The following is a 17,730-nucleotide window of genomic DNA, read 5'->3' on the forward strand; positions in this document are numbered from 1 at the left end:
TCGGAGTAAAGGAGAACCACAACACAGGTTGGCCAGAGGCTATTATCCATGTCGGGAATCTTCTTAACCTCTGGCTGAATAAGGAAAACTAGCGGGACTTCCCGGAATGTGGCTGCATAGGTTTTAGGGACCCCGCTAACGTTGTGGAACAGTAATCCCTTTCAGCCTTAATTCACACATTCTAATTACCTAAATTGCCTAAAGGCCAGAGGTGAGAACAATGCGTAAAAAGTTGTCTCTCGTAATCCGTTCGTTCTATGGAAACTATTTTTAATGTACAAGGTTTCTCAAAAAGGGGTGTTCAAAAAAATTTACTTTAAAGAAGTTCGTTAAACAGAGGTCTGACTGTAATTAACTCAAAAATAAAGCACTTTTAAAATACATAACTAGTCAATTGTGCCATTAAAATGCTGGGGATGGGGCCCCGTTTGCCCCACCACAGTTAGGGCTCTGGATATTCAATAATTGAATTCAGGATTTCATTTTTAAAATAGATGATCGTTTCAACAATGGGCTCTCATGAGCCCATGCGAGCCCACTATACTTCACCACTGGTTATGTCTGGTCTGTTGTGTGGTATCATTTTGTCAATTTTTATTATTCCCAGTCCCATTATAGTTTGTGATTTCTAGTACAGCCTGAGGTTCCTACTTGGAATATGGTACACTTTCTTTGATCAGCTGATATTTGTGCACTAGCTTCTCATATATTATTATTATTATTATAATACATCAGAATCTATATATATAAAACGCTTAGGTATGATGCCCAAATTTTCAAACTGCTGATTGTTGCCAGCACCCATTCACGCAGTTCACCTTGCATGACCACCATCTTTATTAATTTTTGTACTAACTTTTGTTGACTGGAGAAAGTCAACCTATTCTTGAAAGCTATCAATGTACAATAACTATATATATATAACGACTTAGAGTACAAACGTAACAAATAATTAATACATACTTGATACGGAAGTTATATAAAGGGAACTCGTAGATAACACTCGATACCGAAAAATAAATATAGCGTTATAACTGTGTTAAGATACAAGTTTAAGGTTTTAATTTTGTTCTGAAATTGTAATTTTATTGACATTTAAATCGAAATCATGACTCTGACCAGAGCAGCAAAGCAAAAGGCTCAAGCTAATGGGAGTGCTGTGACTCAGGGGAGAACTGAGGGGGGGCGGTTGCCCCCTGAATCACGGCCTTTTAAGATGCACTGTTTGCTTCATGTTTGCGGAGCAATCGGGTACGGGACATGATACTGCCATGGGGGATGTCTTTGTGTGTGCACGATGCAAGGAGTACAAGGAAATTAGGTGACAACTCGGCGTTGTTATGGGCCTATATGAGACCTTGAAGGACAGGGTGGATGCCCTCGAAGGAAATAAATTGAGGGGCCCATCAAGCTCTCAGCTGCCCACATCAACACCAGAGCTTGGACTTGGTCATCTTGCAACACAGAGGCAGCCCCCAAGGGAGAATGCGCTGGTCCGAAAGGAACTAGTAGTTGTTGGTGACTCAATTGTCAGGGAAACGGGGAACATGCTTTGTAAAAAGGATAGGTGGAACAGGACCAGGGTATGTCTGCCAGGGGCAAAGGTTGATGACGTTGTAGAGCAGATATCATCTTTTAAGGGCACAAAAGGTGATATAGTTGTACACGTTGGCACTAATGATATTAAGAGTAGGAGACCGGCAGAATTACTTAACAAGTACAGGTCACTGTTGAAAAAAAGCCGTGAAGTAGGGTTGAATTTGAAAGTGTCTGCAATTCTGTCCAGACACGATAGGAGGGAGTATATGATGAGAGCCTTGTCGATCAATTCGGCCCTGGAAAGATTGTGCAAGGCTGAAGGGGTAGAATTTTTTTCAGCCTGGACTGTACTTGTTAACAGGAGAGATTGCTTCTACAGGGATGGGATACACTTAAATAGAAAGGGTGCAAGAATATTTGCTGATGCTATCGAGGCAGTGTTAGGTGGGTCGGAAAACTGCTAGCTTGGGGGGAGACAAAGACTAATGGATTAACAGTAGCCACTGGCAGAGGTGAAAGAGATTCTTGCACTGCTTCTATTGGAATGAGCAGAAGCCTGAAAAACAAGATGCAGGATATTTCAGAGACTGCTGGAAGTCATTGCGGTACAAGTAAACACATGGGTTGTGTTAGGGTAGCTAAGAATAGAAACAGGTGCATGTATACTTGCGTGTACACTAATGCTAGGAGTTTAGTAAATAAATTTGATGAATTTGAGGTATTACTCAAAACATCAAAGGCAGATATTGTTGGGATATCAGAGACGTGGTGTCACACAGATATAAGGAATGCAGAACTGGAATTTGGGGAGTACAACGTCTACAGAAAGGATAGACAGGATAGGAAGGGAGGAGGGGTTATGCTATTAGTTAAAAAACACATAAAATCCAAGGAAGTGAAGCCAGTTGACATCGCTGGACAGTGCAGTGTTGAGTCAGTTTGGTGTGACATAAGCATAGGTAAATCAAAATTGAGAGTAGGAGTGTGCTATAGGCCTAATGACTCTGATGAGTATAATAAGATACTGTACAGGGAAATAGAATGGGCCAGTAAATCAGAGAGTCTTATAATGGGGGATTTTAATTTCCCAGATATTGACTGGAATTTGTGGGTTGGTCACTCACACACTAGCAAGGCTTTTGTGGATTTATTGGATGATTGTTTTCTACACCAGCATGTTCGGGAGGCAACTAGAGGGAGTAATACTCTTGATCTGATTATCAGTAGTGATTCTTCATGCATTAGGAATCTGCAGATAAATGAACCACTGGGTGGCAGTGATCACAGTGTGCTGAAGTGGGATTTACTCAAGGAGATAACTACCATCAGAGGTAAAGGGAAGGGTTTTTGCTTTCGTAAAGGCGACTATGATGGTCTGAGACAGTATTTAAATTCTATACAGTGGGACCAACTGATGATGTTACCAACAGCAAATTCAAAATGGGAAGCATTCAAGGAACTAATCTTGGAAGCTACCAGGCTTTACATACCAACCAAGAAATATTGTTCAAGGTTCAGGCCTAAATGGTTGTCAGATGCACTAATGAGACATATGGCAGAGAAGAAAAATGCATGGGATACATACAAATTAATGGGTGACGTGGAAGCCTATGATAGATATAAGTTGGTCTGTAACCAAGTCACAAAGGAGATTAGGCAGGCAAAGGCAGATTATGAGAAATCCTTGGCAAAGGATGCAAAGAAAAACAGAAAAGAGTTCTTTACCTATTTAAACTCAAGAAGGAAAGGGATGAATCAGATTGGTCCACTGGATGTTGATGGTTCAACAGTTGAGGATCCAGCTCAGGTGGCTAACAATCTAAACGAGTATTTTGCATCTACATTCACACATGAGGAGTTATTCAGGAAGGGGAATGTCGTAGGTGAAGTAAACATTGGCAGTGAGCTAGATGATTTTCTAATAACTGAGAGGAAAGTGGAGGAGAAATTGTTGAGGATAAACATAAAAAAGGCACCCGGGGTGGATGGGATCTATCCAGTTATATTAAAGGAGGCAGCAAAGGAAGTAAGCAAACCCCTAGCCATAATTATGAGAGCTTCTTTGGACTCAGGGGAGGTACCCATGGACTGGAGATGTGCAAATGTAACCCCAATTCACAAAGGAGGATCAAAGGCTGACACAAGTAATTATAGACCTGTGAGCTTAACTTCTGTTCCAGGAAAATTAATGGAGGCACTGGTTAAAGAAGCACTGCAGGATCATTTAGACAAGACTTCAGTTATAGCTCAGACACAGCATGGTTTTGTTAAGGGGAAGTCTTGCCTGACCAACTTGATTGGATACTATGATGCAGTCACAAAAGAACTGGATGCAGGGAATAACTTTGATATTATATACTTGGATCTTAGAAAGGCTTTTGATACTGTTGCGCATGGAAGACTGCTGCACAAATTGGAGAATTGTGGCATTGGAGGCAAATTGCTGCTATGGATAAAGGGATGGTTGAGTGGCAGAAGACAGAGAGTGGTAATCAATGGACACTGCTCAACGTGGACTAATGTTATTAGTGGAGTTCCTCAGGGTTCAGTTTTGGGTCCATTGTTGTTTTCTGTATTTATAAATGATATTGAAGATGGTGTATCAGGCTTAATGTCCAAGTTTGCAGACGATACAAAGGTTGGCAGGGTTGTTAAGGACACTACTGATACTATGCTGCTGCAACAGGATCTGGAAAGGTTGAGCAGATGGGCTGAGAGGTGGCAAATGAAGTTTAACATTGACAAATGTAAAGTACTACATATGGGAAACAGTAACCCCAGATCAACGTATCAACTCTGTGGTACTACGCTGACAGTGGTAGAGAATGAAAAGGACCTGGGGGTAATTGTGCAGGCAGATATGAAGTTCTCTGAGCAGTGCAGACTAGCTGCAAGAGTAGCTCATGGTGTCTTGTCAATGATATACAGGAATTTTTCTAGCAGGGACAGGGATGTGATTATTCACTTGTATAAGGCATTGGTCAGGCCACACCTTGAGTACTGTATACAGGTCTGGAGGCCTCATTTCAAGAAGGATGTAGAGCTGCTGGAACGAGTACAGAGAAGGGCAACAAGATTAGTGAATGGAACAAAGGGTTGCTCTTACGAAGAAAGGCTTAAGTTTTGCAAATTACAGAGCCTGGAGACTAGGCATCGCCGAGGTGATCTGATAGAGGTGTACAAGGCTTTGAATGGCTTGAGCATGCTCAATGCCGATGGGATTCTTCCTCTTGCTCAGAATAATCACCCGAGAGGGCATAAATTCAAATTGAGGAAGGACGGATGTCGGATAGATGTGCGGAAATTCGCCTTTAGCCAGCGGGCAGTTGGTTTGTGGAATAGACTTCCATCGCTTGTTGTTGAAGTTGATAGCCTAAACAAATTTAAGGCTCAGCTGGACAGGTATTTCGAACGAATTGAGGGGTGAAATGGGAGTAGTGGTTGTGTTTTTTTTTTTTTTTTTTTTTTTTTGGCTGATGCTGAATAAGCTTGCTTTCTTGCATCATATGCCTCTCTACTAATGCTAATGCTACAAATTGATTAGTGATAATCAATTTGTACATGTACCTCTTTGGAGTTCATAACCATCTTTTATATAATAGGTAAAATTAAGTATTAATAGACTTAAATATTTTTTTTTTAGTGGCTGGTGCACAGGTGTATTAACTACTGGAAATTGTTGAAATAATGAGCACTTAAGCCTCTGTGGAGTGTAAGCTGCCTTTAATTTCTTAAAGAAATTAAAGCTTATTTTCAGATGTTTTGTAGTACTTCCTGTACCACTTATTCAAAGAACTTCTGTAATGCTGTCTTTACGATACCGTCAGCATCACATCCTTTTCCTTCTGTAATTCTTTAAGAAATTAAAGGTAGATTACACTCCAAGTAGGTTTAAGTGCTCATTATTTCACCAGTTTCCAATTCATAGACTATATTTTAGTTTAAAATATACCAACAGTTTGAGGACATCTTTAGGGTTATAATAAAACCTTCGAAGATTTGAGTGGTACATGTGAACAAAAAAAAAAAAAAACTGTCACTGTTATTACTGAATACTGTTTCCATTTCTAAAGTTGAATTTTTATATTAAAATGGAAAGTTTATTATTGGAATACTGTTTCCATTTAAAATTGGGTGTTAAATTTTTATTACAGTACTTTGATACAATAGAAGCAGCTTTCAATTACTCTGAAGAACTTGAAAATCCACTTATTTTTATACACACTGGTGTGTATAAAGGAGAATTTCTCATAATTGATACTAATGTGGCAATGGTTGGTGCAGGTATGTTAAATCTTTCATAAAAGTTTTAAATTAGATTATTAATCTACTAATTAAGTGAAATTTAACCCAATGATGGGCATGAGCCAGGATAGCACATGCCAGAATCATTTGATTTTAAATTTCCTTCGTTATTGGTTTAACTTTGAATCTATATCATTAATTGTTTTGTTTTAAACAAGTTTAGCTCTAAAAAAATAAAACAACATGCTTTCCTTATATATTAACTTAATTAATGCATTTATTGAAAAAAAAATTAAATTAGCAGCACTGGCTGTTTGTTTTATAGATGCATCTCCTAATTAGTTATTCACACTATCAAATTTTATTGCAGCATCTGGCTGGCATTCAGCTCAAGCCTGTAGGCTTGAGCTGGATGTCAGCTCAAGGTTCAAATTAATGGTTTGCATTTTCAGCAATGCTAGACAATGCAATGCATTCATTTACAGATAGCAACAGTGAAGATAATGCCCAAATATGAGTGGTTACAAACAATGCGGACAGAGAGCATGTCTAAACACATTAGATAGGGTTTTATGAGGAGGGTATTTGAAAAGTTCATTGCCTGAGTATGAAAGAGTAGTGGGTACAGGGTTAAAAATTTCTATACTTAACATATTACAACACTTCAAATAGTAACCCACCATCTTTAGTGCAGTAAAGTTTTTTTTTATTTATTTTTTTTTTTAATTACAGGTCCTGAAGTTATCAAAGTTTTGTGAATGAGTAAAAAGTGCAGCCATTATCAACCCACTGCAGGATGGAAGCCTCCTCAACAATTCATGCTGAGGGAAAATGGACCATAATCTGCCACGCTGGTCCGGTGCGGGTTGGCAGATCGACCGTATTCAGCAGTCAGGGGCTTGAACCCCGGTCTACTCAAAGAACGTGTGCTACTGCACTCCCACTCCTGACCACTCGGCTACGGAGCCATAGAAAGACGGACAAACTCAGTATCTGTGCAATTACCCAATATTTTGGGGGGGGGAAAGTACTAATGCCAACGATGATTTATGAGTAGGATGTCCCTTCTTATTACATGATTAAGAAGTGGGCAGCAAAATTTAAATGAGTTAAAGATAGCCTGAAAGGTGACCTATGCTGTGAATGTTTTGGTGATGAGTGATCAACAAGTGATGGTCATCTTGGTCATCTCATCTGAATGTGTGTGGGCCACATAACAGAGGTTCTCACTATGAAAATGGTGTCAGCATGACAGATTCCAAAGTTGTCGACAGATCAAAAACACACAGGGGTTGTCAAGTTAAGTGGGCATTTGAATCCTTTTCAAGCAGATTCAGCAAATTTCCATTCATGGTTTGTGACCATGGATGAGACATTAGACCATCACTTTCAGCCAGATACAAAGGAGCAGTGAGGAAAACTCAGCAAAGAAGTCTTGTTCCATCAGGACAATGCACCTGCTCACAAGTCTTTCATAGCAATGGGTACGCTACATGAGTGCAGTTTTGAAATCTTGGACCATCCCCCATGTTCACCAGATCTAGCACCATTGGAATTTCACCTGTTTCCTAATTTGAAAAAATACCTGGCTTGCATCCATTTTCACACTGATATTGACTTCATTGCTGCAGTGGAGACCCTCTTGAGGAAAGCGAATTGTATTCCTAGAGGTCCAAGGGTACTGTGTTGAAAAGTAACATGTTACCAGATTTCTCAAAACCCTGCACACATTTTAAATGACCCTTGTATTTTAAAAAAAATAATTTAAAATATACATGTTTAATTTTATCACATTTCTGTTCATAATAGATTTGAAAATAAAAGTTGTCATCAAAGTGTGAACAATTTTAAATTATTCCTTGCTCATTTTCAAGGTAATCCATTACTTTTTCCAAGTGTGCGAGTAATCCTTGATGGAAATAGGTTCACCAGTCAGAGGGTTAAGAATTTAAGTTAAATTTATCTGTTATTCTAATTTTAAGTGAAAGTTCATTCTTCCCAACAAAATTCTCTTAACATATTATGGATCTGACTGCAGGTGGAGAGTTTTTAAACCTACTAACCTCAGTACCATAACTAAAACTTTAATTCCATATGCATACAACTACAGTTTCTCAAGTTTCTCATAGTTCCTGTCATTTGGCTACCTTGAAACTCCTGAACTATACACATATATCTCAAAAGTGCAAGTTCTATTATATGGTCCAGTGCCTCCAACTTAACCTACGGAATAGAGCGGGAATGTTATTTTCAAAATGACAGTAAAATACCACCAGATATAAATTATAATTTATGATCCTTTACAGTAATTATTATTAGCCATATAGTGCAAGGAAGCCTAAGGCTTATGCTGCACTGGCCAAAAAAAAAAAAATTTCCCTATTACCCTGAGAGAGAGAGAGAAGTAGAAAGGAATCACCAAGAAAGGGAAGAATGATGATATCCAGCTCAGGACCCTGGGTGTGCCAAGCCCATACTCACCAGATGTGAGCCCCTGGGGGTATTTGGAAGAACCTCCCCCTAGTAACCCCAACTGTCCTTGTAACATTATGATGATAATACAGATTTGTTATAGCATGGTTTTAATACTAAAATACTAATTTTTTTAATACTAAAATTCATATATGCAGATTTGGTATCCATTCATGTGCATTTGGAACAGATAAATACATGGGCTGTGTTAGGGTAACTAAGAGTAGAAACAGATCCATTTACACAGTGCTAAGAGTATAGTTAATAAATGTAATGAGCTTGAAGTGCTAGTCAAGACATCAAAGGCAAATATTGTTGGGATATCACAGATGTGGTGTCACACAGATATAAGCAGTACAGGCGCCTCCATAGCCAGGTGGGCAGGAGCAGCAGTGCATAGCACACGCTTCTTGATAAGACCGGGGTTCGAGCCGGTGACCACCAAATACGGAGGGAGTGAATAGGTCAGGGAATAACCACCGCATATCCCTGGAGCAATATGGCCTTAGATGCTAATGCTCCTAAAAACCAAATAACAAACAAACATAAGCAGTGCAGAATTGGAATTTGGGAAGTACAATGTGTACAGAAAGGTTAGACAGGACAGGAAGGGAGGAGAGGTTATGCTGTTAGTTAAGAAACACTTAAAATCTAAGGAAGTACATCCAATTAATGTTGGTGGACAATGCAATGTTGAGTCTGTTTGGTGTGGCATAAGCACTGGGAAAGGAAAAATGAGAGTAGGTGTTTGTTATAGGCCTAATGAATCTGATGAGTATAATGAGCTGTTTGTTTGTTATTTGGTTTTTAGGAGCATTAGCAACTAAGGCCATATTGCTCCCGGGATATGCGGTGGTCATTCCCTGACCTTTCCGCATCCTCCGTGTTTGGTGGTCACGGGCTCGAACCCCGGTCTAATCAAGGAACGTGTGCTATGCACTGCCGCTCCTGCCCACCTGGCTACGGAGGCGCCGTATAATAAGCAATTGTGCAGAGAAAGAGAGTGGGCCAGTATATCAGAATGTCTTATAATGGGGGATTTTAACTTTCCAGATATAGACTGAAATTTGTGTTGGTCACTCGCACACTAGCAAGACTTCTTTGAATTTATTGGATGACTGTTTTCTACTGCAGCATGTTCGAGAGGCAACCAGAGGGAGTAATACTCTTGATCTGATTATCCGCAGTGATTATTCGTGCACTAAGAATTTGCAGATAAAGGAACCACTGGGTGACAATGATCACAGTGTACTGATATGGTAATTACTTAAAGATGTAACTACCATCAAGGCTAAAGGGAAGGGCTTTTGCTATCATCAAGCTGACTACAGTTTGTTTGTTTGTTATTTGGTTTTTAGGAGCATTAGCAACTAATGCCATATTGCTCCGGGGATATGCGGTGGTCATTCCCTGACCTTTCCGCATCCTCCGTATTTGGTGGTCACGGTCTCAAACCCCGGTCTAATCATGAAGCTTGTGCTACACACTGCTGCTCCTGCCCACCTGGCTACGGTGTGCCAGCTGACTACAGAGGTCTCTGACAGTTTTTAAATTCTGTACAGTGGGATTAACTGATGATGTTACCAATGTTGAAGTTTAAACGGGAAACCTTCAGGGACTTAATCTTGGAGGCTACTAGGCTTTTCATTCCAACTGAGAAATACTGTTCAAGGTTCAGGCTTAATGGCTGTCAGATGAATTAATGAGGCTTGTGGCAGAGAAGTAAAATGTATGGGGTGCATATAAATTGTCAGGTGACACAGAAGCCTATGGCAGATATAAGCTTGTCTGTAATCAAGTCACAAAGGAGGTTAGGCAGGTGAAGGCAGATTACGAGAAATCTTTGGCAAAGGATGAAAAACAGCAAAGAGTTGTTTACTTATGTAAGTAAACTCTAGAAGGAAAGGGATGAATCAGATTGGACCACTTAATGTAGATGGGTTGACTATTGATGATCATGCTCAGGTAGCTCTAAACTGAATGAGTATTTTGCATCTACATTCACACAAGAGGAGTTATTCAATGAGAGGAATGCCAGATGTTTATCAGATTCTAACAGGGAGCTAAGTGATTTTGTAATAACTGAGAGCAATGTGGAGGAGAAACTGTTGAAGATAAACATAAGGAAGGCACCTGGGTTGGAAAGGATCCAGTTATATTAAAGGTGGCTGCAAAGGAAGTAAGCAAAACCTTAGCCATAATTATGAGGGCTTCCTTGGGCTCAGGGGAGGTCCCCATGGACTGGAGGTGTGCAAATGTATCACCAATTCACAAAGGGTGTTCAAAAGGTGACACAAGTAACTATAGACCTGTTAGTTTAACTTATGTTTTGGGGAAAATAATGGAGCTACTGGTTAAAAAAGCATTGCAGGATCATCTAGACAAGTCTGCAGTAATAGTTAAGACACAGCATGGGTTTGTTAAAGGGAGGTCTTGTTTTACCAATTTCATTGGATACTATGATGTGTTCACAAAGGAACTGAATGTCAAAAATAATTTTAATATCATATACTTGGATTTCAGGAAAGCTTTTGATACTGTTGCACATGTAAGACTGCTGTACAAATTGGAGAGGTATAGCATTAAGGGTAAGTTGCTTGGGAGACGACAGAGTGGTAATCAGTGGACACTGCTCTTTGTGGACAAATATCATTAGTGGAGTTCCACAGGGTTCGGTGCTGAGCCCATTGTTGTTTTGGGTATTCGTCAGTGATATTGATGATGGTATCTTAGGATTAATGTCCAAGTTTGCAGATGATAGAAAGTTTGGCAGGGTTGTTAACAACAGTAAAAACAGTGTGCTACTCCAACTGGATCTAGACAAGTTGGGCAAATGGACTGAGAAGTGGGAACTGAAGTTTAACATTGACAAATGCAAAGTACTGAAAATATGTAGCAATGACCCAAGAGGACCAACTGTGTGGTGCTACACTCAGGAAAGTGGAAACTGAAAAAGACCTGGGGGTAATTGTACAGTCAAATATGAAATTTTCTGAGCAGTGCTGCCAGGGCAGGTCATGGAGTCTTGTCAGTGATATATAGGCATTTTGCTAGCAGGGACAGGGGGATGATTATCCCATTGTACAAGTCAATGGTCAGGCCACATCTAGAGTACTGTGTACAGGTCTGGAGACCTCATTTAACGAAGGATGTAGAGTTGCTAGAACGAGTCCAAAGAAGGGCAACAAGATTGGTAAGGGGAACAAAGGGATGAACATAAGAACTTACCAAGAAAGGCTTAAGTTCTGCAAATTGCAGCACCTGGAGAGTATGCACTTGCGAGGTGTATAAGGCCTTGAATGGGTTGAGCAAGCTGAATGCTGATGGGATTCTTCCTCTTGCTCAGATTAAAAACCTGAGGGGGCATAGATTCAAATTGAGGAAAGACTTGTAGAATAGATATGTGGAAATTTGCCTTTAGCCAGCGGGTGGTTGATTGGTTCAACAGACTTCCATCTTTTTTTTTGTGGAAGTTGATAGCCTAAATAAATTTAAGGGTGAGCTGGACAGGCATTTGGAACAAATGGAGGGGTGAAATAGGAGGGTGTTTTTTTTTTTTTTTTTGCTTGTGCTGCATAAGCTTGCTTTCTTGCATTCTGTGCCCCTACTGATGCTAATTTTCCAAATTGCAGAATAATGATAATATTGTTGGAGGTTTAACCCCTCTCTCAAAAATTTTGGCTACTGATAACAACAACAACAACATACTAATAATGAGAAGGAAGAAAATATATTCTGCCTGCAGTACATGTCCAGACCATGCACAGTTTTTGATGGACTACAAGTGATCTGACCCTACATCAGTAATTTGTACATAAGTAATTATTTTAGAAATTTAACTACTATTGCAAAGTAGGTATTGAAATAGTATGAGAAAATAACATTACTGTGTGTTATCTTGTTACTTGTGTCAGATGACTTGTTTATCTGACAAAAGATTTGCCATACTCCTGAGCAAACCAGACCAGTCTAACACAATCTGTTGACAGATACACTTCTTTGTAGTTCATGCTCATGTGTGATACTTTTTAATCAAGTGTAAATTAATTAAGTATGATGCGTAAATTTGTAAGACCAATAGTTGTTAAATCTTCCAGTTCCATTTGGAAATTGATCAGAAGGATGATCTGACTTATTCACAGGTAAGGCTACTGCCAGGATCATGGAGAGTCTAAAACAAAAGGAGAGTGGGTTATTTTATTCAGTTAGAAAATACTTTATTGCTGCATATGACATGTAATGCATAAGTTTCCACTTAAAAAAATTGTTGCTCCACTAAATTCCAAGGGAGCACAAATTTCATCAAGTGGCAGTGCATCATTTTCAATTTTGAAATTTTTTATGGAAAAATGAGTGAAGTAGTGTTATGCAGGAAGAGAGAAAGAATTTATGCACAGTGGTTCTTGGTTGGGGAACTGATAGATGCAGAAGGAAATTTGAAATATCACAAATTATATCAAGTTCCTGATAGCATGCTGAGTGTGCCAGGATATTCAGCCAGGTTAGAGAAACAAACTTTGACTTTTTTCTGAAACAGACAAGTAACAGTATTTTCAAAGGAATACTGTACTGTAAAGAATGTAATGTTTGTATCTTAATATAATCTGTTGTATTAATGTCAAAATTGCTCAAATAGAAAGAGTGCAGACTCATATATGGATATCCACATTGAAAAGATATAGGGATATCCCCTTATCTTTTCAATGGACTCAAATTTCAGATTGATGTGGTTCGATTGCCTGACTAATGAATGTGGCCTGAAATCTGTAATATTATTGCATCATGAATAATAGATAATTGAGAGTTGAAAGCAAACTGGACTTCTAATGATCACTAGATTGTTCTATTCAGAATCCGAGGAAGAGTGGGCCAGGCTCCCACACCAAAGCAGGTTTACAGTAGCCTATACAAAATGGTACAAATCTGAGAAGTGTATTCACATTAAATTTTTGAATGTTTGGGGAATGAGGTTGTTAAATCTGTATTGGGAGAGGATGGAATCGAGGTGCTCCAACACGGTCTATGTGAATCCTCTTGTGCACTGATAAGATGGAAGAAATGCAAGAGAGTTACAGCGAAATGGTGGTTGGTTGAACTTAGCTGCCTTTGGAAGCTATCCCACAAAGCATGGCAGAGATATCAGAGGAGTAGACATTATGGTGAAGAAGAAGAAATCAACAGTCTAGAATTAGAATATAGGACACTATGTAGCACATATGGGCATAATATAGCCAAGCCAGTAGTAGGAGTGTTTTAGGCCTAATCACTCTAATGAGTACAATGAAAAACTGTACAGAGAAATAGTGTGCAGTAAATCAGACTGTCTTATGATGGTGAATTTTATCTTTCCAGATATTGACTGGAACTTGCGTGTTGAGCACTCACACACTAGCCAGACTTTTGTGGATTTATTGGATGATTGTTTTCTACAGCAGCATGTTCGAGAGGAACCCAGAGGTAGCAATACTCTTGATCTGGTTATCGCAAGTGATTCTTCATGCATTAAGAATCTGCAGAAAAAGGAACCACTTGATGGCAGTGATCACAGTGTGCTAACATGGTATTTACCCAAAGATGTAACTACCATCAGGGGTAAAGGGAACGGTTTTTGCTTTCGTAAAGGTGACTACGGTGGTCTCAGACAGTTAAAAATTCTATACAATGCAACTAACTGATGATGTTACCATCAGAAAAGTCTGAATGGGGAGCATTCAAGGAAGTAATCTTGGAAGCTACTAGGCTTTTTTAGAAATACTGTTCAAGATTTAGACCTAAATGGATGTCAGATGAACTAATAAGACTCATGGCAGAGAAGAAAAATGCATGGGATACATGTAAATTATCAGGTGACAGAAGACTGTAGTAGATAAAAGTTAGTCTATAATCAAGTCACAGAGGAGGTTAGGCAATCGAAGGCAGGTTATGAGAAATCTTTGGTAAAGGATACAAAGAGGAACAGCAGAGTTCTTTATTTCTTGTATTTTGCATCTACATTCACACATGAGGAATTCTGTAAAGAAGTAGAGGCCAGACACTTATCAAACTCTAGCTGGATGCTAAATGATTTTGTAACAACTGAGAGGAAAGTGGAGGAGAAATTGTTGAGGTTAATACTGACGGTGCGGATGGGATCTATCCAATTATATTAAAGGAGGCAGCAAAGGAAGTAAGCAAACCCTTGGCCATAATTATGTTGTTGTTGTTGTTATTTGGTTTTTAGAAGCATTAGCAACTAAGGCCATATTGCTCCGAGATATGCAGTGGTCATTCCCTGACCTTTCTGCATCCTTCGTATTTGGTGGTGACGGGCTCGAACCCCGGTCTAATCAAGAAGCGTGTGCTATGCACTGCTGCTCCTTCCCACCTGGCTACGGAGGCGCCTGGCCATAATTATGAGAGCTTCCTTGGACTCAGGGGGCAGGTCCCCATGTACTATAGATGTGCAGATGTGTCCCCAATTCACAAAGGGGGAATGAAAGAGTGATACAAGTCATTACACCTTGGTGCCTCCATAGCCAGGTGGGCAGGAGCGGCAGTGCATAGCACACGCTTCTTGATTAGACCGGGGTTTGAGCCCGTGACCACCAAATACGGAGGATGCGGAAAGGTCAGGGAATGTTCACCACATATCCCCGGAGCAATATGGCCTTAGTTGCTAATGCTCCTAAAAACCAAATAACAACAAGTCATTACAGTCCTATCAGTTGTATAATTTTATAGCTAAGGCTTAAAGTACTGTCTGTTAATTGATTAAAATTTTTATTTTAGCAAAAGCTTATTTCCCAGTACGCACCTCTTAAAATCAGTATTATTATTTAAATTCCATAGGAAATAAAAGTAAAAAAAAAATTAATAAAATGAGTAAAAATAAGATCGTGCCCTGGGGAAGAAGTGCACTGCTTTTCCCCTGGTTGCCGTTTATAAAACTACATAAAAAGGAAATATGATGTAAAGTCAGTAACCAAGAGTCTAACGTAGGACTTTTGATGTGTTTATCATCAGTTGCTTATAAGATACATGCAATGGGGATTCTTTTATAGTAGCTCTAACTTCCATGACGTATTGCATTACATACGTGGAAATTTTAGGTGTGTTAGGTGCCATATAAAGGCGCCTCCGTAGCCAGGTGGGAAGGAGCAGCAGTGCGTAGCACATGCTTCTTGATTAGACCGGGGTTCGAGCCCGTCACCACCAAATACGGAGTATGCGGAAAGGTCAGGGAATGACCACCGCACCGGAGCAATATGGCCTTAGTTGCTAATGCTCCTAAAAAAAAAACCAAATGACAACAAGGTGCCATATTGACGAAAGATTGGTCGGTAATATCATGTTTAGGATTTTGTGTGATAAGTTTTGTCGGAACCATTCTATCGCTAAAGCTTCATACTGAAGTATTCTGTAATTAGAATTTAACTTAATGAAAGTGATTGCAGGGTCTATTTGTGGATTATGATTAAAGGATTGTGCAGGTTGTGTGAGTTCAGTGCCAGATTGTTCAATTCGAAACTATTGTAATGATAGTATGCCCTTGTGTTTTTTGTGGTGGTACTACTTATGTAACAGGCATTGCATCCCGGTTGGCATTTAATGAGATATATTATATTGTTTGTATGGCACCTCCATAGCCAGGTGGGCAGGAGCAGCAGTGCGTAGCACAAGCTTTCTGATTAGACCGGGGTTCAAGCCCATGACTACCAAATACGGAGGATGCGGAAGGTCAGGGAATGACAACCGCATATCCCCAGCCTGGATAAAGAGTGAGAGTAGGTGTCAGGAAGGGCATCTGGCCATAAAAATTTCATGCAAAAACAGTAAAAAAAACGCTGACCTCATATAATAATGGGAAAAGGCGAGGACAAAAAAAAATAGTATATATATATATATATATATATATATATATATGTATATATGTGTATATGTTATTTGTATCTTAGATATTGTATTTATATGACTCTTTATAATTACTAAAGAAGACATCTAGTTTATTATATGAAGAAAAGACTAGTGTATTGTTTGTACCTATAAAAACATTGCAAAGTTGTTGTGCTATTTGGCTGTGGTATGGGAGTGTAATTTTGATGTATTGGGTGTAACTGTTAACAGTTCTTTTATCTTGAGGGTTGTTAATTCTGTTTCTTCTGTTGATAGTGTTTTGGATTAGTTGTTTGGGGTATTTTCTGGCTATAAAAATTTTTGTTAAATATTGCAATTCTGCTGCTGTATCTTCCTGTGCGTGACTATATTTGATAGCATTGTAAATTTGGTTATATTTCTTTATACTATAAGAATGATGAGAAGAAAAATGCAGAAATTTCCCTGTATGTTTTTTTTCTTATATATTCTTGTCTTAAGTCTATTGTCAGATTTGTATATGGTTAAATTTAGAAAGTTGATGCTATGATTTTCTTCTAATTCCAAGGTGTATTTAAGTCTGCTATATGCAGAATTAAACTTAATTAGAAGGTGAAGTTTGTTCCAACTATCAACTGCCCACTGGCTAAAGGCAAATTTCTGCACATCTATTCTACAATTGTCTTTCCTCAATTTGAATTTATGGCCCCGTCAGGTGAGTAATCTGAGCAAGAGGAAGAATCCCATTAGCATTGAGCTTGCCCAATCCATTCAAGACCTTATACATCCCAATCAGATTGCAGGTGCTTAGTCTCCAGAAGCTGCAATTTGCAGAACTTAACCCTTTCTTGGTAACACCAACCCTTTCTTCCACTCACCGGTCTCATTGCCCTTCTCTGTACTCATTCCAGCGGCTCTACATCTTTCCTAAAATGAGACCTCCTGGCCTGTATACAGTACTCAAGGTGTGGCCTGACCAATGCCTTATACAAGGGGACAATCACCCACTTATCCGTGCTACCAAAATTCCTGTATATCATTGACAAAACACCATGAGCTAGCAACTCTTGCAGCCTTTTTGCACTGATCAGGAAATTTCATATCTGACTACACATTTATTCCCAGGTCCTTTTCATTTTGTGCTATCCTGAGTGTAGTACCACCCAGTTGATACTTTACTCTAGGGTTACTGCTACCCATATACTTTACATTTGTCGATGTTAAATTTCAAATGCCACTTCTCAGCCCATCTGTTCAACTTTTCCAGATCCTGTTGCAGTAGCATACTATCATTACTGTCATTAGCAATCCTGCCAACCTTCGTATTTTCTGCAAACTTAGACATTAACCCTGATATACTTTCATGAATATCATTGATAAATACCGAAAACAACAATGGGACCAATACCGAACCACCAGAGACTCCGCTAATAACATTAGTCCATAAAGAGCAGTGTCCGTTGATTACCACTCTCTGTCTTCTCCCACTCAACCACCCTTTTACCCATTGTAGCAACTTGCCCTTAATGCCATACTGCTCCAATTTGTACAGTAGTCTTCCAAGTGCCACAGTATCAAAAGCTTTCCTAAAATCCAGGTATATGATATCAAAATTATTCTTTT

General features: G+C 39.2%; 1 protein-coding gene across 1 annotated transcript in view; it reads left to right on the forward strand.

Moving 5' to 3' along the window:
• The window catches only part of FBXO11 (F-box protein 11), a 513,763-nt gene that overhangs the window by 146,326 nt on the left and 349,707 nt on the right, over positions 1–17,730 (forward strand). The window contains exon 6 of the mRNA XM_090375372.1: positions 5,694–5,823. Within this exon, the coding sequence (XP_090231498.1) occupies positions 5,694–5,823 (130 nt within the window). The remainder of the gene's footprint in view (positions 1–5,693; positions 5,824–17,730) is intronic.

This window comes from Mastigoproctus giganteus, chromosome 6 (genome assembly GCF_048544385.1).
Source record: "Mastigoproctus giganteus isolate SK-2022 chromosome 6, ASM4854438v1, whole genome shotgun sequence".
Taxonomy (NCBI): Eukaryota; Metazoa; Arthropoda; class Arachnida; order Uropygi; family Thelyphonidae; genus Mastigoproctus; species Mastigoproctus giganteus.